General features: G+C 40.3%; 1 protein-coding gene across 1 annotated transcript in view; it reads right to left on the reverse strand.

The window, feature by feature from the left end:
* The window catches only part of LOC149171334 (vesicle-fusing ATPase-like), a 165,588-nt gene that overhangs the window by 49,640 nt on the left and 90,505 nt on the right, over window positions 1-25,443 (reverse strand). The window contains exon 9 of the mRNA XM_089425930.1: window positions 25,204-25,259. Coding sequence (XP_089282056.1) covers window positions 25,204-25,259 — 56 coding nt within the window. The remainder of the gene's footprint in view (window positions 1-25,203; window positions 25,260-25,443) is intronic.

Below are 25,443 nucleotides of genomic sequence, written 5' to 3' on the forward strand. Positions count from 1 at the left end.
GAAGTAAAGGTCTTTACAGAATAGCCTCAGGCGAAGAAACCAAACCAAAAGATGAAGATAAGGCAGCCAAATGCGAAAATAAGCAAGATCAAGCACATGGGTTGATAGGGATGTCTATTTCTCTAGACCTTAGATTCCATAACGCAGAACTTGATACTCCTAATGAAGCAATGAAATAGATCACTAAAGTTTTTGGAATTAAAAATGAACTTAGAGCCCATCAACTCGAAAATGAGTTGCTTACATTGGACCCCAATAATTTTTTTTCCATTGAAGATTTTTTGTCCAAGATCAAGACCCTTAGACTTCTCTTGGAAGGTGTTAAGGTTAAGAAAGAAGATGGTAACCTTATCTATTCCATTCTTACTAAGTTGGGACCAGCCTACTCTGTGTTTGTTTCCATCTTCCATTCTACAAGAAAAGCCTTCATTTCTCAAGGACAAGACTACAAGTCCCCTTCCTTTGATACCTTTTGTGATTCTTTAATAAGAGAACAAGAAAAACTCTTACATTTTGGTCTTCTCAATCTTGGAAACTCTTCTAAGAAAGCCTTATCCGCCCAGCAACAACCAAATTCAAAGAATCCTAAGAAGCTGTATCCTAAAAAGAATGGTCCTAAACCAAACAAGGGTCCTAAGACATTTCAGTCTCAAAATGAAAAATCATTTCAACAAAATGATAAGGCAAATAAAAACAAAGGGAAGAAGACTGATAGACATTGCCACTTTTGTAATCGAGATGGCCAATTAGAATCCAAATGCTTTAAGAAGATGGAAGCTTTGGAAGCAGCAATGAAGAAGCATAACATCCATTCGGAGCACTCAACAGCTTCAACTCATCTTCAGGAATAGCACTTTCTGCATGTGGTTGTCAAGCATCTCGGTCTGGATATGCACTAGATGTATCTTCTTCTTCTCATTCTCATGAGTGGCTCATTGATTCTAGAGCTTCTTATCACATGGCCAAAAACAAAGCCATGTTTTCTTCTTTAAATGATTGTAACACCAAAAATATATATGTTGGTGATGATAGATCTCTCAGTGTTGTGGGGACTGGAACTATTCATATAGACAATGGTCAATTCAATGATGTATTATGTGTTCCAACCTTATCCTGCAACCTTCTATCTGTATATCATATAACTCATTCAGGTGAAGGTAAAATTGTTGAATTTTCACCTCACAATGTTGTAATTAAGGACCTAAGAGATCCTAGATAGATTTTAGCTACTAGCATTGCTGATGATTCTACAAGGTTGTATAAGTTTAACAACTTTGGGTCATCAAATCTTCCCTCGGTATTTGTTGCTCATAATGGTGAAGTGAGCAAACTTTGGCATGAGTGATTTGGTCACTTAAATTATCGCTCCCTTCAGAATCTATGTAAAGAAAATATGGTGCAGGTCTTCTGATGGTATCTTGCAGAGATGATGTTTGTTCCAGATGTGTACTCGGAAAACATCATCGGGATAGTTTTGAAAAACGTGCCTCTTGGCACGCCTCAGCCCCTTTACAGCTTGTGCATAGTGATTTATGTGGTCCACTTCCAGTTGTTTCATTCTCTGGCTACAAGTATTTCTTAACTTTCATTGATGATTTCTCCAGACGCACTTGGGTATACTTCTTAAAACTCAAGAGTGAAGTATTTAACATGTTCTTGGCCTTTAAGGTCTTTGTTGAAAAACAATCTGGACATCAAATTCTTAAGCTAAGATCTGATAATGGCAAAGAATATGTTAACAACAAATTCATCAACTTTTGCACTGAGAATGGAATTCAAATGCAACATACTGTTCCATATACTCCACAACAAAATGGTGTAGCTGAAAGGAAGAATCGCACCTTAAAGGAAATGGATAATTGTATGCTTCAATCTAAAGGACTTAGTCTTAATTTTTGGGCAGAAGCAATTAACTGTGCAAATTACATAATAAATCGCACTCCTACTAAGGTTTTAAAGAATATCACTCCAGAAGAAGCATGGAGCTCAATTAAACCAGATATAAGTCACTTTCGTGTTTTTGGAAGTGAAGCATGGGCCCATATTCCAGATGAGAAACATAAAGCTTTAGAACCTAAGAGTGAAAAATGTATTTTTGTTGGATATTCTGAAGATGTCAAAGGATACAGACATATTCCACTTAAGTCCAAAAATGTTATTATTAGAAGAGATGTAAAGTTTGTTGAAAATATATCGGCCTACGAGCCTAGTTCGGTGGATGTGCCACCTCCCTCTATCCCTTCTACTTCTGAAAATATTTCTTCTTCAGATGATGACAGCGAGGATGACAATCCGCCCCCACCTTCTCAAGATCCTCCTTCAGCTCCTTAGCTTCCAAAATGGCTCTGTGCTACTCGGGATGCAGCAGGTGCTCTTGCCAGTGATCCTACAGATCAGCGACGTACACATTCTCAGTTCGATAGAGCCTCTTCTTTACTAGCTCAAGCTTCAACTAATTATGATCCTGACACCTTTGCAGAAGCTTCAGGCCATCCAGATTGGGACGCAGCTATGAATGAAGAATATCGTTCATTATTGGCAAATGATACATGGGATCTTGTTCCCCTTCCAAAGGGACGAAAACTTGTTAGATGCAAATGGGTTTACAGAACCAAGTATGGACTAGATGGAAAAGTTGATAAACATAAAGCTCGTCTTGTTGCTAAGGGTTTTTCACAAGTTGAAGGCATTGACTCCACTGAAACCTTCTCCCCCGTTGCCAAAATGAACTCTATCCGCCTTGTTCTTTCCCTTGCTGCCTCTTTCAAATGGGAAGTCCATCAGATGGATGTTAAATCTGCCTTCTTGCATGGGGACTTGCATGAAGAAATCTATATGGAACAACCTACTGGCTTTATACAAACAGACTCTAGCCTTGTATGTCGGCTTAAGAAATCCCTTTATGGTCTCAAGCAAGCCCCTCAGGCTTGGTATGCCAAAATGGATAGCTTTCTTTTAGAAACTGGATTTTCTAGGTGTCATTCTAACAATACTGTCTACACCAAGAAAGTGGGCAAGTCTCTTATCATTCTTGTTCTTTATGTTGATGATCTTATCCTTACTAGTAGTAAGAAGTTTGAAATGACAGACTTAGGACACTTGCATTATTTTCTTGGTCTTCAAGTCTTGCAATCCAAGGAAGGTATTTCCCTTTCCCAGTCCAAGTATGCATGTGATCTTCCACGCCATTTTCACATGGAAGACTGTAAGCCAACCCCTTCTCCCTTTCAGTCTTTCAGTCACTTGTACTTCCCCTGAAGTTGATGCTACCTTATACCGTCAACTTCTAGGAAAACTTTTGTATTTGACCCATACCTGTCCTGACCTTTCCTTTGTTGTTGGCCTTATTGCTCGGTTTATGCAAAACCCACATGAAAGTCATTGGAAAGTAGCTAAAAGAATACTTCGTTATGTTCGAGGTACAGTTCAGTTTGGGATTCATTACAGTGCAGAAGCATCTCCTCTATTGATTGGTTTCACTGATTCTGATTGGGCTGGTGACCCTGGTGATCAGAAGTCTACTGCAGGTCATGTGTTCACTCTTGGTTCAGGACCTATTACATGGGCTTGCAAGAAACAAAGTACCGTTTCTCTTTCTTCAGCAGAAGCAGAGTATCGTGGTGCCGTAGAAGCTAGTAAGGAAGCCCTATAGCTTCGTCAGATCCTGTCAGAGTTTGGCTTTCAGCAACAGCATCCAACTACACTTTGGTGTGATAATCAAAGTGCCATTCAACTATGCAAAGATCCAGTCCAACATCAGCGCAGCAAACACATTGAACTACACATGCACTTCATCAGAAAGCTCATTCACGACCACGTTCTTGAAGTGCATTATTGTTCAACAGATGATCAATTTGCAGACATCTTTACAAAGGCTCTCACAGAGGCGAAGTTTACTAAACTTCAATTTATGGTTGGAGTTCAGGAAGTTGTCACTAAGGAGGGATAGGCTCTAATGCCTCCTTCCTTCTCCTATTGTGTCATATTTTTACATCCTTCAATCCTATTCCAAGTTGTTCTTAAGGGGGGATGTTAGGATATTCCGACACAGGAAATAGTTAAGTATAACTTGGTCTAGTGTAGAGTTAGGTAAAGTGTGTTTCTTTACTATGTACTTTTGTAACTTACAATCCGACGGTCCCGATATGTAGTGATCCGACGGTTCATTCTCTCCTCGGTATTACCGACACTTGATCCGTGGCTTAACACCCGGTTGGTCCATGATCTCTATTTAAAGAGCATGGACAGTCATTTGTAGGGTAACCGTTCATGAGATAAGCTTATGTAAATTTTCATTCTTTTATTAATAATCTGCCTAAATTGGCCGCGTTGGCTCAGGCCGTGGACTGTTTCCCTCTTTGAGGGTTTTAACCACGTCAACAATACTGGTGTATTGCTCTGTGATCTGTTTGTGAGCGGTGTCTTTGGTGTTCTGTCTGAGGAACTTACCCCGTAAATTCCTACATCTAGAGGAGCTTGTTCCTTAGAGGGTTTCTTGTGCCAAAGAGATCCAGATCCAAGTCTTGTTGGATTAGCCGCATGAGAGGGAGAAGAGAACCAGTCCTATTTTTTAGCAAATATGGGGGTCAATGGACTAAGGGATCAGGAAAGATTGGATGGAGCATCCAATTTTGTCATCTAGAAGGCCAGGATCCTAGCAATCCTAGACAAACATCGCATCAAGGACTATGCCTTCAAGGTAGTTGTTGTTCCGGTCGACGCTAATCCACTGTTGAAGTACGAGGAGGCCCAGGTGAATGCTAAATGCATGATTCTAAACGGGGTCAAAGATCATGTGGTCCCACACATTGCTGAGAAGGACACAACAAGGGAGATGTGGGAAACGTTGACCACCTTGTACCAGGGGACTTTCGTTCAACGGAAGATGTTATTGGAGAATCAGCTGAGACAGTACCAGATGCAGAAGGGAGAAGAGATCGATCCCTTCCTCCTCCGGTTGCAATGGATTCGAGACCAGCTAACTTCCGTGGGGTCTACGCCAGATCCTGAGTTCATGGTCAAGACTGCCCTAAATGCAGTCATCGAGGACTGGGAGACATTTGTCCAAAGTATCTTGGGCAGAGCGACTCTCCCCAGTTGGGAGGAGATGTGGGCAGCTCTTCGACAAGAAGAGATCAGGAGGTTGACCAAGGCAAGGAGTAGCGGCAAAGGAGCTCGGGTCAAGTAGGAGGAGGAGGAGGATGCAGCTCTCGCATCATCGGGACAGCAAGGGCAGCAAAAGAGGAAGAAGAAGGATATTTCCAAGGTTAGATGCTTCAAGTGTGGGGAACTTGGACATTTCGCCACTTAGTGCCCCCGAAAGAAGGGCAAGGAGGAGGCTTCTGACTCGAAGGCTGCTTCAGCGAAAGCTAACAGGGAAGGTGAGGATGACGATTGTGCCATGAGTGCTCATGCACCTCTAGAGAAGAGGTGGGGCGACATGGAGTTGTAGTCGAGAGGACTACATGGCGGGAAAGATCCTTGAGGTGCCCAAACTCTTGGATCACATACGCTACAGGAGCCCTTAACAACAGTAGCAAAATGATGGGTGTCGATTGGTGCGAGGTGTGATGGAGCAACAATGGCAGAGCTAGAGTGCCAAAGTCTGAAGCAGCGCAGTGGATGTTGTAACATTGCGAGAGGCACAGAGCAGATTGCAGCAGAGGGTCAGCACAGATTAGCAGCAAAGGTAGCTTCAACATCACGAGGCATCCAGACTGACCAGCATGTCAGTGTTTGTGTGAAATTTCAGTTGCTTACTTCTCAGCAACTAAGTTGCAGTGCAGCAATTAGCAGTGGCAGTGCTATGGGCAGCATGAGGCGGCATTTTGAGAAGGACCGGTAGTACAAATGTAGCAGTGGCAGTGGCAGAGTCATGGGCAACAGTACAAGAAGCAACAGTGCAATAGATGAAGGGCAACAAGCCAAGCATCAGCAGCACAAAGGACCGATGCAGTGGATCAGTGTAGTACTTCTGTTGGGAAGTGTTACTAGAGCACATTCCTCGCTAAGAGGGAGTGTTGATTTTGGGTAGCATCGGATGTGCTCTAGCTCCAAAATTTCGTGGAGGGGCTAGAACACATGAGATCTCCAAACCCATAAATCGTTTGGAGAAATTCCACTCGGATGAAGAGTTATTAAAATAATTAATATTTTTAATGGGTTCTTAATTCTAAACTTAGGAAAATAAAAATATTAATGGGTATTAATAAGAATATGGGTGAGAAACTTCAAAGTGACAAGGATCGAGTCTGTTTTAATCTTAGCCGTTGATTAGGGACTTAATCTCAGCCATTGATTCATCAACAGGAAAAGCATAAGAGGAGGCTTGAGGGTCAGTTGGAGATACACTTGAGAGATCAGTCAGTTCGATTTTTCTGGGGCGAGGTTTGCTGAGAAAATCAAACAAGTAATCTATTGTGGTAGAGGGGTAGGGGTAGTTGAGGTTGGAGGATCTTCTCCAGGACCTCAAATACACAGCAGAGAGAGGCAGAGAGACGCCAGAGGAGGCAGCGTAGACAAAGGGAGGCTGACGTTGGGCCAGGAGACCCCACGCATTGCTTGATGCAGTGCCAGCGCAAGGGTAGAGCCACCCTCCAGCAGAAGTCTGAATTTAGCCGGGGAGCAGCAAGGTCAGCCGAGAAGGCTGATGTCAGAGCTCCAGGAGGCAGAAGGAGGCAGCGCAGTGCTGACGAAGTGTCCCGGTGTGCTCCATGCAGCTACTGCGAAGGGGCAGTGCAGTTGTAGTCGGGGACAGTCAGTCCAGTTGCCAAAACAGAGAGATTTTGCCGAGTGAAGTGAGTTAATCTCACTTAGGTTTCTGCCAATATATTTTTATCTTTGTAATTGGATAGCCGAGAGGGCATCCAGAGTTGTATTCAAAACTACTACTTAATAATAGAAAACCCTCAGAGTTGCTGCACCGGTTTTCCCGCATTGGGTTTTTCAAGGGACGTTTGTCCAAAAATAACGGTGTCCCTTGTGTATTTGTCTCATTCTACTTTTAGTTCATGATCTGTATGTATGTGTAGTCTGCAATAGTGTTTTCATCGTTGTTTAAATAATTAAATAACTTGTTGAATGTAAAAACAAGTAGGAGATGATAAACCAATGATTGCAGTAGGATTTCTGATGTATAAATTTAGAAATTTTCACACTGGCCTTGCTTCATGTCATGTTGCCTTCTTCATGCCATATTTTCCAGAAGGATCTTACATCCTTCTATATGGTCCTCTTGGAAGACATCCACAATTCTTCCCTTGGTAGACCTGCATAAACCCATTCAGATATTTGTTCAAAAATAAGAAATGAACACTTAAATCAAAATTACCTTTGTGATGGTCTTTCATCATGACATCTTCCAGTGTGCATCAGCATCCTGCATACATGTTGACATATCTCCCAAAGATATCCATTGTCAAGGGTCTCCATCTTTTCCAGACTTCCATCAGAATCTTCATATATTTCCGGGAGATTTCTTAGTCAAATCTTCTTGGTCTTTCGGATGTTGATTGACTTTACCATGGTTGCATATTTCACAATCTCTTCCTTCCTTTCTTCACACATTTCATTTCATTCCCAGGAGCTTCCAATCAAAGTTCCTCAATTGTAGTCAACCATCTCATACTTCATATGAGGACATATTATGTTGATTTCATCTAGTGTGACTCATGCCTTCCGGCAACCTTTCATAGGAGGAGATTCCTTTCCTTTGATCATGCTTCTCAAGATCAAGCAGTGATCCATGTTACCTGCAACCATACAACATGACTTTATAATATTGAGTACAAGCATACATACCTCATTTACCTTTAGGCCATCTAGGCTTCTTTCAGCAGCTTCCTCGATTGAAAAGATCTTCAACCCCTTGATCTGTTTCATCTCTTATGTCATCATACCATCATCCCATGAATTCCACAAGTTGGAGTTCCTGATGAAAACACTAGCTTCCTCTCTAGATCAATAAACCCTCCGATGAGGATTCCATTAGAGAATCGTGATGATCTTGCATATCCCTATCCAACAAATGTTACCTTTTGATGTATGATGAGCCTTGTCCTGGATGACTTCTTTCTTTCCTTTATTTTCCAATGAGGTTCTTGGTAATTTTTCCAACTGTGATCAAATTCCACCTTGTACAGTTCAAATGACTAAGATAATAATTACATTAGATTCCTCATCTTGTCCTGGATGACTTCTTTCTTTCCTTTAGTTTCCAATGAGGTTCTTGTTAATTTTTGCAACTGCGATCAAATTCCACCTTGTACAGTTCAAATGACTAAGATAATAATTACATTAGATTCCTCCTTTCGAGAGGACCAAAATTGTTAAAATTGGCAACTAGGGCCAAACTCCGTGAGGGTCTACTTATTTATGGCAGCTGATATTTTTCTTAAATTCCTCTCGTTGAGAGGTGTAGGATTGATCTAAAGATCACCCGATTCCGACATGTATTCATGTCGATATAAATTTATTTTGTATTATTTGACAATTCGTCAAGGTCGGCCAACAACCAAATTACCCCCACTCAACCTCAACGTTGCTCCATAAATAGAGGTGGCCTTCAAGTCATTTGGTCACTCATCTCTTGTGATCCCTCTCTCCACTCGCTTGGGTTTTAGTGGAAAGAGTGGCCTAGAAGAGAAGGCTCTACGCTGCCCTAATGAAGATCAAATCACAGTCATGGAAGAGAAGGCTATACGCTTCCCTAAAGGAGATGCCCTAGCCCTTAACGCAGTCATGGAAGAAGCCCTTAACGCAGTCATGAAAGAAGACCTTAACGCTGTCATGAAGGAGAGGCTTTAACGCTGTGAAGGAGGCTTCCATAACGCAGTAAGGAGAGGCCTAAACGCAGGTCTAATGTCGCTGTTCTAGAGTGCCCTAGACGAGTCATGGGAAGATAAAATCATAGTCATACGCTGTCCTAAATGAGGCTATTCGTCACAGCAAGGAGAGGCTTCAATACGCTGCCTTAGGAAGCCTCTATACGCTGTCCAATGAAGCTCTAAAAGGGCCCTAGCCGCAATCAATAGAAAGAGATAAACTTTCTAGTCTCACCCTAACTGCTGGTTATGGATAAATCTGGCCGCAGTCCAGGAGGGGAACTCTAGCAGTCAAAGGCAGCTTCTATTTGCAGCTCAAAAGTCTCCTCATCAGCAACCTAATCCGCAGTCTAAATCACAGTCAAGAGGCCCTAATCCGCAGCCCAATCTAGGAGCCCTAATCCACAGTTTGATGAGGCTTCTATCTGCCCTAGCCACAGTCTAAGAAGGAGGTTCCAGCAACTGCAAAAAAGGTCTCAAGCTGCTGTCATAATGCCACATTGCTGTAGCTGACAGCGTGGCCTAATTGAGGACTGTCTGGGCATGATGGTGATGATTCTTGAGCTTGCTTTGAAGGGAAGAAGAATCCGCTATAAGGAGGAGCTAGAGGCTGCTTGGATCATTGTTTGACGAGACTAACTGCAGTCCACTGCTGGGCTAGGCCACAGGCCATAGCCAGCAGTTGGAGACCTGTTTAGGAGCAGCGTTCATAAGGTAAGCAGTCATATAATGCAGCATTTCATTGGAGGACTGTATGAAGGCCAGTCACTGTCTATATGTGGACTGTGGGGTGTATTGTAGGTGTTGTAGCACACTGATCTTGTGCCCTAACCAGAGATCAGGTTTGCCAAGATATGCTTCAGTCCTTTCAGCATACACAAGCTGCCAGATGGGCAGCCTTGTCATGATCTGTGAAGCAGCTAAGGAGGAAGAGCTTTATAAAAGGAAAGCTTCAGTATTCTGGGTAATTGGTTGAGCTGCTCTAGGCTTATCATCTACTGCATTGTGTCATCTTCATGATGAAGATCTCTATTGTCTGATCTCTCATTTTGGCAAGTCAAAGTGTTGACTTCAAATGTATTTGTACTATCTCTCTCTCTGCTGAACTATTGAAGAATATAAGAAGAATTGATCAAGGGTTTCCCCACATTGGGGTTTGTCCCCGGCTGATGCCACATCTTGTGTCCTCTTGTCCTGGCTTGTCTTCTAATGATTATGTTTATGTTCTATCTGCACTTTACTATCATGCTGATGTGATTGCTACTCTGAATATTGTCATTGGACTAAAATGAAAAATTGAAGTAAATTGCTCTCAGCATACAACATACCTAAAATTAACACAAATCGACCTAAAGATCACCCAATTTGGTCAAGCGAAAGTTGAGTTATGAATTATTTTATTCATACATGTATTATGGAATGGGTCGGCCCTAACCACAAGGGTAACTGCTTGGGTCAGCCTTAACCCCAAGTGGACCCTCAAGAAAGCCTATAAATAGAAGAGACCTCAAGCTCATTTGGACACATTCAATCAAGTTATCTTCTCTTCTCTTTTGTCTTGGTTCACACAGGTTCGACGAAAGGAGTTCGCGCAAGGGTCCGAAATCACAGGCGTGAGGTTCACTCTGAGTTAGGGTTTTCTGGTTTCTGGACGCTGGCACAGAACAGGACATTTTAGTCCCTGGACGCTAGCACACAATGGTCATGACAATGTCCAAAGAGCCTTGGACGTTGGCACAGAGGCTTATGGGAGCGTCCAGGGCTTCAGAGGCAGATCTGGAGGTGTCGGTTCCCGGACACTCGCACAAAGTGGTCCTGAGAGCGTCCAGGCTGTCCCGGACGCACGCACAGTAACTTCAAGGGAGCGACCAAGGGTTTTTGACTAGATTTAATGAGTTGGTCCTTGGACGCATGCACAGAATGGTATGGGAGCATCCAGGCTGCCACAGTTGCTGGTACATAGTTCTTAGAGAGCATCCAGGGTTGCTATAGACACTCGCACAGCTCTTCCTCCCTCGTCTAAGACTCAAAGATAAGATTTCATTATTCTGAAGTCTTCGCTCAATGACAACAGTGATCAACAGTGTTCAACATAGTGACAGTAGTATACAGCAGTTGACATCAGTTTGTGACAGCACATTACAGCCATCAATATGAGGGTTTTTTATTTCTAGCATGATTAGATCTGTTTCATGGATATCATTATTTCTTTGCTGCATAGATAAAGTTATGGATCATTGTACTCTCTTTTGCTGCATCATTTGATAACAATCTAAGAAGAAGAAGATTTGCAAGGGTTTCCCCATAGTGGGTTTTGCCCTGGTCTTGGACCAATCCTAGTGTCTCTATTGTGTGTGTATGCTTTTCTTCTACTATTCCTTTTATGTCCCGCTGCATTGATGATGATGACATTGTTCTTTCTATATAATTGCATATGTTGATGAATAATGGTGTAGATCTGAATAATGTAATGATGATATGGGGTGAACTTAATGTATTAATGATGAAATGCAATTATCAAAGCAAAGAACAATGTTTCCCTATGAAAAATTAACATGGCATCAGAGCTAGGCTGAAGAAAAATCATGGAGATCACCCCGATAATAACACCTTTGATGGAAGCAAAAAGAGGATGGTGGAGACCTAAAAGAATTCTAGGGTTTCGAAGAAAACCCCAGGCTATTTGATCATTAGATTTTGATGGATTCTATGAGATTAGGGTTGGAGAGAAAACGTTGGTTTATGGAAACTATATGAGATATGGAACCTAACTGGTCAATGTGAAGATGCTCAAGCACTTGTGGGAGATTTGATGAAGCCCTAGATGGGATAATCCCTAGCAAACCTGGTTGGATACTTGAAGGCAACATTGGTATATGGACCATGGACATTGATGGCTCTTGAAGATTGGTTCAAGAGGGAGAGGATCACCTCTCATTGAAGATAAGTATTTCTTGACTCATAATGCCTCTTGCTTTTGTTTAGACTTATGGATCTGATTATTATGTTTCTTGATTATACTTCCTGCATATGTATTTGAGTATATGAATGTTTCTAACCTCATTGATGATCTGTGATGAGATAGATCCTTCTTGAGGATCATTTGTAATGCAAGGAGGATGGCTAGAGTTGGAAAAGGTTAAGAGGCACTATAAGAAGACAAAGATCTTCAAGCTGCCTATGTTTATGAAGTTGCACAGGTATTTGAATATCACTATGTATGCATGGTATGTTGTGTTTCAGTTATTGGCTCGGTAAGCCCTAAGGTATGATGAGAATGTCTCTTTTGTTAATGGCTCATACATGCATATGAAAGTGACTTGGATCTATGTTTCCTATGATGAAATCATGCACCTAGTGTTGGACATTTTGATCTTCTTGAATTCTATAAGGCTATCTAATGTTGATACATTGATACACTTGATGTTTGGCTAACATCTATGATCTATCTGTTGGATATCTTGATCCTAGAAAGAAGGCTAGCACCTTGACTCTAGTAAATGATACTCTTGATGATAGATTTCATATAGAAGGATATCTCATTGGCTCCAATACATAAGTCTGTTGATAATGCTTGTGATAAGCATGATGAAAGCATATGGAAAGAGAGGTTGACACTCTTGTTGTTTTGGTAAAGTTTTATTGAATGACCTAACTTGATCTTATTGGTCATGAGGAGCATGGCAACCATGATGTGAGAAGTATAAGTGTAAGATTGATAAGTAGATCTCTTACTAACTATGGTCATGTCTTGACAGCATATGGTTAAACTGAATGTCCTAACTTGATGGAGTGACTTGATAGAAAGTGTTATTATGTTCATAATATTTGAGATATGATGTTGCATCTATCTGTTGCTTTGAGTCTAACCTTTGATGAAAGATTGATGTCATGATGTTGATAGCCATGATAGATATATGTTTATGATCTAACATATATGTTGTTGCTTGACTCTAGTAGAGACAGGTTGATGACATGAATGAAGATGAATGACATAGACTCCCAGTCAGAGGGAGAATCTCTTCTCAAGATTCTTACCCTTATTACTATTTGCATTCTGTGTTGTTGAAGTATGCCTTATGAGCATCTGGCATTATTGAACTGTAGCAGGTCTCAGATTTGAAGCCCATATAGAAATGAGGATTTATGCTTCGAACGCAAGCATACAACTGGGAAATCTCGTCCGTGGATGCACGCATGCTAAGGCCTAGACAGCGTCCAAGCAGCTAAAGACGCTCCCATGCTAAACTGGAGGGAGCGTCTAGGGGTTTGACTACAGTTGACCATGATCTTTAGCTTTCTGAAGTTGTCTGAACTCTGAATCAAGGTGTCTCTGACATATTTTGCCACTGTAATCTGATTTTTAAAGTTGTTGGGTTAAATTTTTGATCACATAATGAAGTATTGTGCATGAAACCAGATGGTCACCTAGAAGATGTCAACTCCACAGATGTGTTGCAGATGGCTAGATCTACAAGCAGGAAAAGCTTGAATGTTTGCCATAACATGAACATGCAGATTGACTTTGTGTTTGCAGGTGACCAAGACATACATATAGATATGGCACTATGTTTGTGCTACAAGTGGTTGGCATGATTTAACTGATTGATATAGACGAACAGTGTTTTGTCATGATGCTTGACATTAACTTTGAATTGATGATTGAGATATGTTTTGACTATAGATCTCTTTACGATAGAAAATTTGGACTTGACCTAATGTCTAGTGATCTGATTTGATGATTCTTGATTTGCCCTGATATCGATGTTATGTGGGCATGATGACTTATGTGGGTATTCAGAAATTGGCCTCCTTATTCTTAGCACAATGGTTGAAATAATGATATTTGTGATTCAGCATGAAAGTGGAACTTGCATGACTAATCCTTGGTGTATGCATTTGCACCTAGCAACATAAATGACTTATGTTATGATTATGAGAATGACTTGATGAAGCCTCAGACTTATATTGCATGGTTGATTACAACTTGTTGACATGATAATAATTGAATTCAGACTTGATATGAGCTCTACCTGTCTCCTGGTTGAAAGTATTGATACTGTGATAATGATGACTTTGATAATGGTCGTGATCTAACTTCTAAACTCTGATGAGATGACTTTGTTGATATGATGATACAACATTGATTTATGTAAGGCTGATTATGATGGCTTAGCAAGACATTATGCTTAGAGCATTGCAATCCAGATATGTCTATATTTGACAGTTATCTGATGAAGTCAGGATGATGAGTTCCTGATATTGATTATGGTTTTGGTTTTATAACCTGATGGTCTACTCTTGACAAGTGACGAGCCTCTGATGATCTAAATCAAAGGGAAATAGCTTTTGAAGCTTGGAATGATGTATCATGGCATGATGAATTGATTTCTGGAATTTGGGAAAGAAATTCCATATTGCAAAGCAATTGGAAAATGTTTTTGAATAATGAAAATGCAAATCCTTGGATACCTCGATTTGACACTCAAGATGTTATTGAAATCGCAGCGAACAATGTATTGAAGTATTGTTGTTTCGTTTTTTAACATCCATCTGTATATCTATGATATGCATAGAACCTGAATAAATTTGTGATTGAGCTGCTTCATTCACATAGAGTTGCCACCAAGCATACTTTGAAATATCTGCATGAGGTGTTATATTTTGAGAATGAGATATTTCTCTTATGATATGTGTCTGCATAGATGTATCGCTGATATTTGAGACTATTATTGATAAGCACATTTGGATGTTGCTTTAGTATGAGATCTGCCATGATATCTTGGATGAGGGGTCCATAGCATGACTGAGGTTGATCATGATGTTGCTAGCATGGCTAGCTGTGAGGCAAGATACAGAAACTCCTTAGAGAGTTGTTTGAGCATGATCTGGATATGACATGGTTACATTACAATGACTGAGAATCCCATATATATATATATATATAGTTGGGACCAAGATACTCTCATATATTGAGAGTGCAGTTGTTCGAAACAAGCTCAAGCTTGTGGTTGGTACCTCCTTGAGAGGGAGGATCATTATGGTATCCTTTTGTGATTTATATGTTTATTTATGATCTGACATGATATCTGATTTTATGTTATGTATGAACAGGAAACAGTTGCTATTGAGACTAGCTGATACCAAATATGAGTATGATGAGAGCAGCGCTGATCGAGGACACTGAGCCAACTCTTCCCCCCTATTTGAGCTCCCAGGGTGAGGAATTGAGGGAGAAGGGCTCCTGGGGTTGAGGGAACTCTGGACAATAGGGTATGACCCCTATTTGTTACCCATAGGGTTGGAGAATGTTGCTCCCATATCTTCATAGGGTCGAAGAATGTTTCTCCCCTGTTTGGTCCTTGCAGAGTATACCCCAATTAGCATCATACCCACAAGCAGGCCAGCTTGTCGGGAATACCACTCCTCATTTGGCCAACGAGTTGAGAGTGTACTTGGGGTGTACAACCCAAGTCGATTATGATGCAAGTGTTCTACCACATGACTATTCTGGGTCATCGATGGGAAGATCAGTAGGCAATAGGACGGGTTGAGGGTATGCTCCCCGATGAAATTCCAGGTGAAGAAATTTCAACCCCCACTCCGGTTATCAGTTTTCCTTATCACCCGATGCATTTAGTTTTAAATCCAAGCATGATAAAAAATTCTAAAATCTAGAAATGACAATATTTTCTGAAAACACAAATTTAGAGATTTCACAACTCCTGAAATTGCATAAATAAAACATAGTAAAATTATGACAGCCACACACAGAAAATAACACAGTGATTTTTGGTCAATGTGACCCTCGAAAAACCCCCTACAACTCTTGGGGAAAACCAGTTTGAGAGCTCTTCTTTATTTCTGAAAATGCTTTTACAAAGAAACTGAAATACACAGTAACAATTCCAGCAACCACAAATTACAACTTATCTCGATTTCCGTGCTTGAACTCCGCCTCAAAAAATGTGCCAATCAGCAAACAACCAAAACAGAAATTTTTCCAGTTAAATGTTGTACGGCTTGCCTCAAAAAACGTGCCCATAACTTGTTATACGAACTGTACGGACCATACGAATTTCAACAGTACGACTGCCTTGAAATTCATGCCCAAATCTGCCTTGAAATTCGTGCCCTTGTTGTTGTCCCTCTTCCTCGATATCTGTGCCTTTCTCCTGCTATACGGTTTTGCCTTGGGATGCGTGCCAATAAATGTTGCTGCCCAGATTTGCTGAAATGTCTTCTTGCTGCTCTCCTTCACTTCCTCACTGCTCAAAAATTTTCTCCTTGCTCTCTCTTCTCTTTCTCTCAAATGCTCATGAAAGAATGAGTTTATCTTTTCCCCTTCTCTTCTCCTTTTAACTCCTTAAATGACCTTTTGGGTTACCCTAAGATCTAATGGATGAGATTCATTTAGATCTAGGGATGAGAATAAATATGCATTTAATTCTCACTTTCTATTTTTTTAACTCGCCCACTTAAATAAAGACCCGCCTAGCCTTTTATTTCCATAGTCACTTTTTCACTTTCTAATTCTTCATTGACTTTAATAAAGTCACCTTTAAATTAGAATGTAACTTTACCACTTATAAAGTAACTTTTAAATTAAATTGACTTTACCACTTATAAAGTCACTTCAGGAGAAAAGTACAAATAAATTTGGACACTTTTCCCTAGCCCAAAGATCAAAGCCTTAGGGAACCACTTGTCCTCTGATACCCAAATTTTAACACCAAGGTTGAGGATGTACTCCCCTGTGTGATCCAAGGTCGAGGGTGTACTCCCTTGTGTGATGAGTTATCCTATTGCTCGGTATGGGTGGAAGCTATTGCTCCCCAATGTGATTCCAGGTTGAGATGTGCTCCCTGATGATATGCTCTCCGATGATGATTGATGATGATCCAAGTAGTAGCCCACCGACAGAGATTCCAGATAGCAGCCTGATGGATAAAGGGTGGTAGCTTGAGCTCCCCTCCGGTAATAATTTCTTCTTCTAGATCCGAGAATGTTCAACATATGAGCAGGAACAATCAAGAGATAAGCAAGAATAAGCAAAGGATAGATCGAGATGTACAATGATGATTTGTGATGATGAGACACTTGAGATGGACATGGCACAATTACTACATGACAGAGATGATCAGTGATGATACATGATGACACTTGAAGATTCCAGAATGGCATATTGATCAATGGACAGATATTGGCAGGTGGAATTCTCCCTAGTTGAGAGGGAGTGTTAATTTTTGCAACTGCGGTCAAATTCCACCTTGGGCAACTCAAATAACCCAACTAGCTTAGGAATTTCAATGAAGGATATAGCTATGAAGGAATTTCGATGACCCAATCAGCTTATGGATCTCCTTGCAAAACGAAGCCATTTTACCAAATTTGATTATAGAATGAAAGATACTTACTTGACAAGTGAAGATGAAATCTTCAACTTGATCACTTTGATGGAGGATGAAGAAGATGTATTAGTACCCCTTTTGGATGATCTTCTTCCAAATGAAAAGCCTTTCTTCAATAAAGGAGATTGTTCCTTTTATGATGTCAACCCTTTAGATCTAGCTTCCTTTCTTGATGATGATTGATGAGGATGTTTTGATGCTTCCTTGGATGACCTTTTTCAAGGATAAGGAGGGGATCCTTGCTGCAATGATAGGGAGTTTGCCTTATAGCTTTTGAAGATGATGATAATGCCTTCTCGCCTTCAAGATACTTCGACTTCTTTGGTAGTGAATGAGTGTAGATCAAAAATGCTTCCAAGGTCTTCAAGATGATGTGATCTTAGTCCTATAAATGCTTCTCTTGGATGTCTATACTTTGGACTGCTTTGCTTTGTAGGTCTCTTCATCTTGACGAGGGTTTTTGTGGTCTTTTGCTAAGGACTATAGGATCCAACACTCTTGTTGGTGTAGACTTCTAGTTGCCTTGATTTGTAGATCTATTCGCCTTGAGTAGAAATAAGGCTTTGGCCTTGATTATTTGATGATCCCAAGACTTCTTTTGAAGTAGACTTCCTTCTTTGATCTAGGGTTTGATTCTACAATGTAGATCCTTCAACTTGCTTTGATATCCTTCAACTTTCACTTTGATATCCTTCAATTTGCTTTGATGCCTTTCTTGAGATTCGATCCTTGAGTGTCCCTTGATAAGATGCCCTTCCTTGACTTTGACACCTTAGCTCCGGTTCCATGTTGAGAAATCTAGGGCATTAGCATTAGGTGATTTCTCTTCCATTAGTAACCGCTTGTGAATACTTTTTGCTTTTTTAAGTCAGAATCTTCTTCTTCTTAGATTATTAGTGTTCTTCTTCATTAAACAGTAACCAATGCATGAACATGAAATAAACAAGAGACACAAAATGTAGGCTATCAACTAGGGCCAAAACCTCTCATTCTTTGAGAGGAAAACCCGCACAAATTCTTCTTATAGAGATTCCAACTGACAAATACCAAGGCCAAGACCCTTGACCTATTAGCCACTGCAAGACCAAGGCACAAGTTCTCTTGATTGTCTTCCTCTTCTTGACTCATCTTCCCTTTCGTTCTTCTTAGCACTAAAACATTGCCACCAATTTGTCCAATATGTGATCTTCTATTGTGACACCGAGACTTTCCCTCTCAAATCTGAACTGTTGTTCATATGGTTATCCCTTAAACTTCTTCGTTATTCCTTCATCACCTATTCGGACTTATCTCTGCACTTTGTCACTGAATTCAAATAGATCTAAATTCCTTTTGACTGTGATCATATTCACACTTCAAGGAGGTCTGAACTGTAGCCTTCACTCAAATTGTGTGACTGTGTTTAGGGCACCGAAACAGTCACTCCAATCTCAAAGATAATCCACACTTCTTGTTGTTACTGTTTACCTAAAATCATAGAGAGACCTATCCAGACTTCACTCTTCCATCATCCGAACTTCTCTCTGCATTTGTCTACCGAAAAACTCAAATTTGTATCGAACTGATTTCTATGTTAATGTGAAAATCCTTCACTCCTATTTATAGTGGTTGATCCATATAAATAAGCTGATATGAGTAGGTGAATAGGTGTTTCTTCAAAATGGGAAGCTGACATGAGTTTGTTTCATTCATTTGGAGGTCGACTTGAAGAGGAGGACAGTGCTTGTCTTTGGAGGGCTTCTAGACACTTTAATAGACTCATATACATTTGACATATGCTCTAGAAGAGCTCTTCATACATGACATTGACTCTTTGACTTTAATGACAAATCCTAAGTCTCTCAACGGGAGCCATCTCAAATAAAGTCCCTTGCTCATGAAGCCCATGAAGCAAGTCTTACATTAATAATTTTATTATCTTCTTTTCATCATTTACAAAGATCATAATTGCGTGTCATTATGAAGACCGAACCTAGTTACACTTTTCAACACATGTGACTTTTCATATTCCACATGTGACTCTTCGACTTCCACACCTTTACATTTTGTCTTTTTATTGAAAATACATAATGACAATTCACATCATGTGGCAAGATATATTGACACATATGACATTGTGATGACACCTGTACAAGCCATAACTTGGCAATGATAACATGGAACTTCATGATGATGTGGCAATGCCATGTTGCTCTCCTTGTTGCTTTGTTTACAATATTTATGAGAGATCTATTTTGTTCTTCATCCTCACCCTAGAAAGGGTCTTGGACCAACACCTTCTATGTTATCATGAAATGTCATCACTCTGTCATGGTCCAAGATCTCTTCATGTCTCCATGATGGTTCTTCTTTGTGCTTCTTCTCTGCAAGTGTTTCTTTGTTCCTTCTCCTTGACATCTTCCTTAAGCATCATCTTGTGATGTTGAGGGGGTACACCTGCCAACGAAGTTCACTCATGACAAGGCAAGATCAGTCTCAAAACCATCTATTCTATCCCTACTTTGCTCATGGAAAAGGTTGACTATGATAGAACTGTGAACGCAGTGGGCAAGCGCAAGAGGTAGTGTGATGAGCTTGTTGACTGAAATTGCACAGTGCTCAGAGCTCAAGGAAGTAGGAGACAGTGATAGCGCATTTGAGCTTCACAATGACTGTGGGGAGGTCTCACTGTGGACTAGAACTGTGCACTACACAGTGTAGGAGAGATAGGACAAGTTTCTACACAATGGGGAAGTCTAGTGGATAGGGGTTGATGGCTTACTGATTGAGACTATGCAATGTGCTATGAAGGAAAGGCAGGCTTAGTGCACTGTGCTATGAAGGAAAGGCAGGCTTAGTGCACTGTGCTATGAAGGAAAGGCAGGAAGTTCATGTTTTATAGGGACAAACTAGGGGCAGTAGAGAATCCCTTCCTTGCTAGGAGGGAGTGTTGAAGACTGTGGTAGCTTCGGAAGGTCTTCTACATGAGCTTGGTGTCTTAGCATGTAGGAGATGGTTAATTGCCTCTTTAGGTGCTTGCTTGGTGGAGTAAGTGATTTATGACTTATTTCCTAAGTCTAACTTAGGAAAAGTACAATAATTAAATTCAATTAATTATTGTGGATTATTAAGCCAAAGTACTAAGGATAAATAATAAAATTATTTAAGTGACTTAGATATGATCTCAATCATTGATCTCAAGTGAGGTGAGATCTAATCTCAATCATCAATCACTTAGGAGATTAGGGTTAGGGATTTGGCTTAATGAAGATTATAAAGAGAAGCCTAAGGGAGAGGTGAAGGCGCACAAGTGGAGAGACTGATTTTCTATAGAGTGAGAGGCTCATCTAGACTAAGGAGAAAGAGGAAGAGTGCAAGGTGATTCGGGAGTATTTCCAAGAGGCCAAGATTTGGAGATCGAGGGAGGCCAAATTGCTAAAGCATGAAGGAGGCTGCAAATTGGAGAGGCCGATTTATCCAGGGCAGAATTATTGGTGGAGATTTATCCAGGGCTAAATTGTTGGTGAGAGGTGGGTCGAATTGCTGGTGACAGGTGGGCTGAATTCTCCAAGCCGAATTTTTTCAAGGGTTGATTTCCAGAGGGTTGAAATTCCTTGGGCCAAATTATTCCCAATGGGGCCGAGTTACAAGTTCCAATCATTGCATTTTTCTATGTATTTTCTCTGTGGATTGAAATCCAGATTTTCGTCAAATTATTGAATGACGGAGGTTTACATTTGTTGTTGTGATGTGATTGATCTATCTGTTTTATTTTTCCGCTACATATTAATTTCTAGAAGTTAAAAATACTAGTGATTTTATTTTTCAACAATTCAAAAATTGTTTGGGCAATAAAATAAATTACTTGGAATAAATAATTGTTGAGAGAAAATAAATCTAGGTTGGTATTAGAAATTTAACATTGGACACATTTTGAAAAGCAAAACAGTGGAATTAGGATCAAAAGAGAAATTCATCATCTTCCATCAAGTTAAGGATGGAAGTAAGGTTTGATTCATTGATGCCATGGGGAATTAATGGAAATTGCACGAAATGGGCTAAGAATTTATGACATAAAAGATGAGTGAATTGTGCTCAACCCGCCCATAGAAAAATGCAAGGGTGTTGTTGTCCCCTTGACCCCCAAAAGTCCAATACCCTTGGAATATCATCTGGGATCAATAACAATAAAATGGATAGGAAGAAATCATAGTTTTCGCTTATAGTATGCATACTGAAATCGGCGAAAAGCCAAGAAGATAATTCCAAAATTTTGTTAACTAACAAAAGAAAATCTTATAAATGACTTATCAAGTCCATCTTGTGACATAAATTAACATAGGCAAAAAATTCAATTCAATATATTTCTTGATGTAAATTTAAGACTCAAAAAAAGCAAAGCTTAATTCTAGATTCAGTGTCAATGTGTGATGTATCAATTGACAATGATCTTATACATCTTATATTTCAGCTTTCCTTTCAGATTTATGTAGCATTGTGTTTATTTGATGTTGTTATTGCTTTAGATGTACAAAGGAAGGTCAATTTTTTCCAGCTATTCTCCAAGGATTAATTGTTATCACTCTCAGAAAATTGTGTGTCCACAAAGGAGTTCGATTTCTGTCCATAAAAGGGAGGGCTGAATTATCCAAAGAGGAGAGGACACATTTATAAAGTTTCCAGGTGCTGAATTATCATGAGGCCAAACAGTGTATGTGCATAGTGTTCTTCCCAGCTTAAGGAGTAAGCTGATATATTTATTCCAAGCTTGAAGATTACCCTTGGGACCGTGTTATTTCTGCCATTTTCCTGTAGCAGCCTATCTATTTAGAAGGCAGAATTTCACTGTATATTCCAGGTCCTCTTTTCCCTCATTTATTGTGTCTTGTGGCTCTCTCTTCTCAAATCTGATATCAGTTGCCTTTTTATCAGCCTTCCATGTAATTCTGGATTAATATATAAATCAGAGCAGCATATTGAATGTCCAGTATTCCCATTATGCAAATTTGGTAGACAATGAATTTCTAGATAAACTTCTACAGCATATGCAAACTATTTGTCAAAATTTCATAGTGAGCCGGATTACCTAAACTCATAAAATGAATGTCATTCATATCAGTAGTTTATGAGATTGTGATGATATTATAAGGTTGGTCTGTAGTCTGGTTATCTACATATATGTATAAATTATTCCTCTGCTCACATGTGCTCAAACATCAAATTAAAACTATACCTACAGCAGCAATATCATAGGCTGATTTGACAAATCCTCACACTGAAGATTATAATAGAAACTCAGAAATTTGATGAAAGTTTAAGGACCTTTGGGAAAGGAACATTACAGTCAGGTTGGCCAACATATCAATCACAATCCAACATGTTATTGTTGACATCTTTGAAGGTATAATGGGTGCATTGGCATCTTGGATGATTCAGCATCAATGTTCTGAATCGTAATTTGGATAACATTGCAGAATAGATTCATTATATGAATATTGCTGGCCACGTGGAAAAGTCCTACACTACCAGTACCAGGGTTCTGAAGAGATATATCTGATATGACAATATGAACAGGAGTAAGAGTGGGAGCAAAATGATGAGCAAGAGGGGCAACATTTGGCCCAAGCGAGCAACTTCACAAGACTCCTCTCCAAGGTCCTAAATCAAATCCATACATGGTCGTGCCAACTATCCAACGATAGAGGTGAATTTCTTTTACGATAGACAAGACGGCTGCAATCTAGGTAAAGCTGTTAAAATTGGCAACTAGGGCCAAAGTCCATGTGGATCTACTTATTCATGGCAGCTGATATTTTTCTTGGATTCCTCTCGTCGAGGTGTAGGATTGATCCAAAGATCATCCGATTGCCACATTTATTCATGGAGATATGAATTTATTTGTGTTATGGGACAATTCGTCAAGGTCGGCCAGCAACCAAATTGCCCCCACTTGTCCTCCACGTTTTAGTATACATAGAGGTGCCTTGCAAGTCATTTTATACACACTCTTCTTGTGATCTCCTCCTCTCCACTTGTCTTTGGGTTTTGGTGGGAGGAGAGATCCTAAAAGACAATGCTGCCCTAATGGAGAAGGCTCTACGCTACCATGTAGAAGGCTAAACACTGGTATGAAGCAAGTCCAAACCGCTGGCGTAATGATGCCCTAAACACAGTCATGAAGGCAGAATGCCCTAGCCACAGGTCTAAAGGGAGTTTATGCAGCTGAGGAAATGCTCTAGACCTAGTTGCTGTCATGGGTAAGGACGAGCTGTGCTGCCTAATGAAGACGCCACCTAAACGCAGTCATGAAACAAGGATTATAATGCTGTCATGCCCTAAACGCATAGAGACCTAAACTCTGTCCTATAAGAATCTATGCTGCGGCCTATTATTGTCATGGATGACCCTATGAAGATGACCTTATCTCAGTCTCCTAGCCGCAGCACTTAATTCGCTGTCCTGAGGAGAGATCTACACGCTGGCCTAAAAGGGACCTAGCCGCTGTTCTATGTAAAACTCTAAATGCTGGCCTTATTCCGCAGCAAGAAGGGACAGTTACCTCAGCCCTTATACGCTGTCCTAGAACGCATTCATTAAGGGTTTGAATGCAGCTAGGGGAGGCCTTTCAGCAAGCCCTAACCGCAGTCTTATGTGTCATGTTGGTGCCCTAGACGCAGTCCATGGAGGGAACTTATCCCCAGTTAAGGACGACTGTTGGAGGCAGTTTAGGAGGGCTGTTAGAGGCAGTTAAGGAGGACAGTTAGAGGACTTGGTTGCTGTCCTAGAGAAGCTCTCTGCTGCCTGAATATGAAAGAAACCTAAACAACCATACCCTAGCTGCTTTGCTAGGCTACAAGCCATAGCAAGCAGCTAAGGCTGATAAGCGTAAATGGTTGCAGCATATTGGATGCTGTATGTGCAGCATAATGATATATATTACAGTTAGCATGGATGAGTGTATGTTGGATGCAGCATGGTGTTAGAGAGCATGATGAATGGTGCAGCATAGTGCACAAGTGCAGCATATAGGTGACAGTAAGGATGGGTGCAGCGTGGTGCAGTATGGTGCAGCAAAATGGTACAGCATGGTGATGATAGGCATGGATGTATAGCAGCAACACAATGCATTGCAGCAGCTTGTTGATGATGGGAGCAATACAGTGATGAGAGCAGCTCAGTACTTGGGTGCAGCACAGTGACGGGTGCAGCGTGATGATGAGGTGTAGCACAGTGATGGGTGCAGCATGGTGATGGAGTCACCTTGCAGGATCAGTTGAAGCAGTATGTCTTCACCGGAGTTTAGATCAGCTACCTCATGTGTTCATCTTCTTAGTGAAGATCTCTGCTCTTATTTTGATAAGTCAAAATGTTGATTTCTGAGGTATATGTACTATCTCTCTCTCTGCTGAACTATTGAAGAACATAAGAAGAATTGATCAAGGGTTTCCCCACGTTGGGGTTTGTCCCTGGCTGGCGCCACATCTTGTGTCCTCTTGTCTTGGCTTGTCTTCTGCGATTTATGTTTATGTTCTATCTGCATTTTACTATCATGCTAAATGTGATTGCTAATCTGGAATTGATATTGAGCTAATATGGAAAATTGAAGTAAATTTTCTCTCAGCATAAAACATACCTAAAATTAACAAAAGCCAATAGTTGGAACAGTATCATCAGACTCTCAGAGAGACAGTGGTCAAGGTAATCTCATTCAAATCTGAGAAATATTGATTTTCATTGGCATAATGCTCAGCCTGGAAAATCGGTTCCTTGTGCTTTTCTGGGTAAACGATACAATTTTTTATTGATAAACAAAGTATCCTAATACAGCTTGCCCACCCCTTTCTTGGGTTATAGAATGTGTTCCTCATTGCCAATTTGTCATTTATGTCCTCCATCTTGCTTTGTATGCAATATTCTCTAGTTCATGAAATGCTTTCCAAAGAAGTTTCTACTTTGACATTTTCAAAACACAGAAAATAGAAAGTATTTACCTTGCAAATAGCATCAATTTCATCGAAAATAATAACATGCAATTCACTTTGGTCACCTGTAATGATCCAAAATCTGAATTAGAATGAAAACATATGAAGCATATCAACCAGAAAATTTTAAGCAAACAAACAACAGAAACCCAGTATCTCTGAAAATGAGAAACAAATAAATTATAACACATGCACACTAATAATAAGCATATGTCAAAGAAAAGCACAGAAAATTTTAAGCAAACAAAC

Source organism: Pinus tabuliformis, chromosome 4_2 (genome assembly GCF_031772625.1).
Source record: "Pinus tabuliformis cultivar Carrire ecotype Pingquan chromosome 4_2, CPIR1, whole genome shotgun sequence".
In the NCBI taxonomy this organism is placed as follows: domain Eukaryota; kingdom Viridiplantae; phylum Streptophyta; class Pinopsida; order Pinales; family Pinaceae; genus Pinus; species Pinus tabuliformis.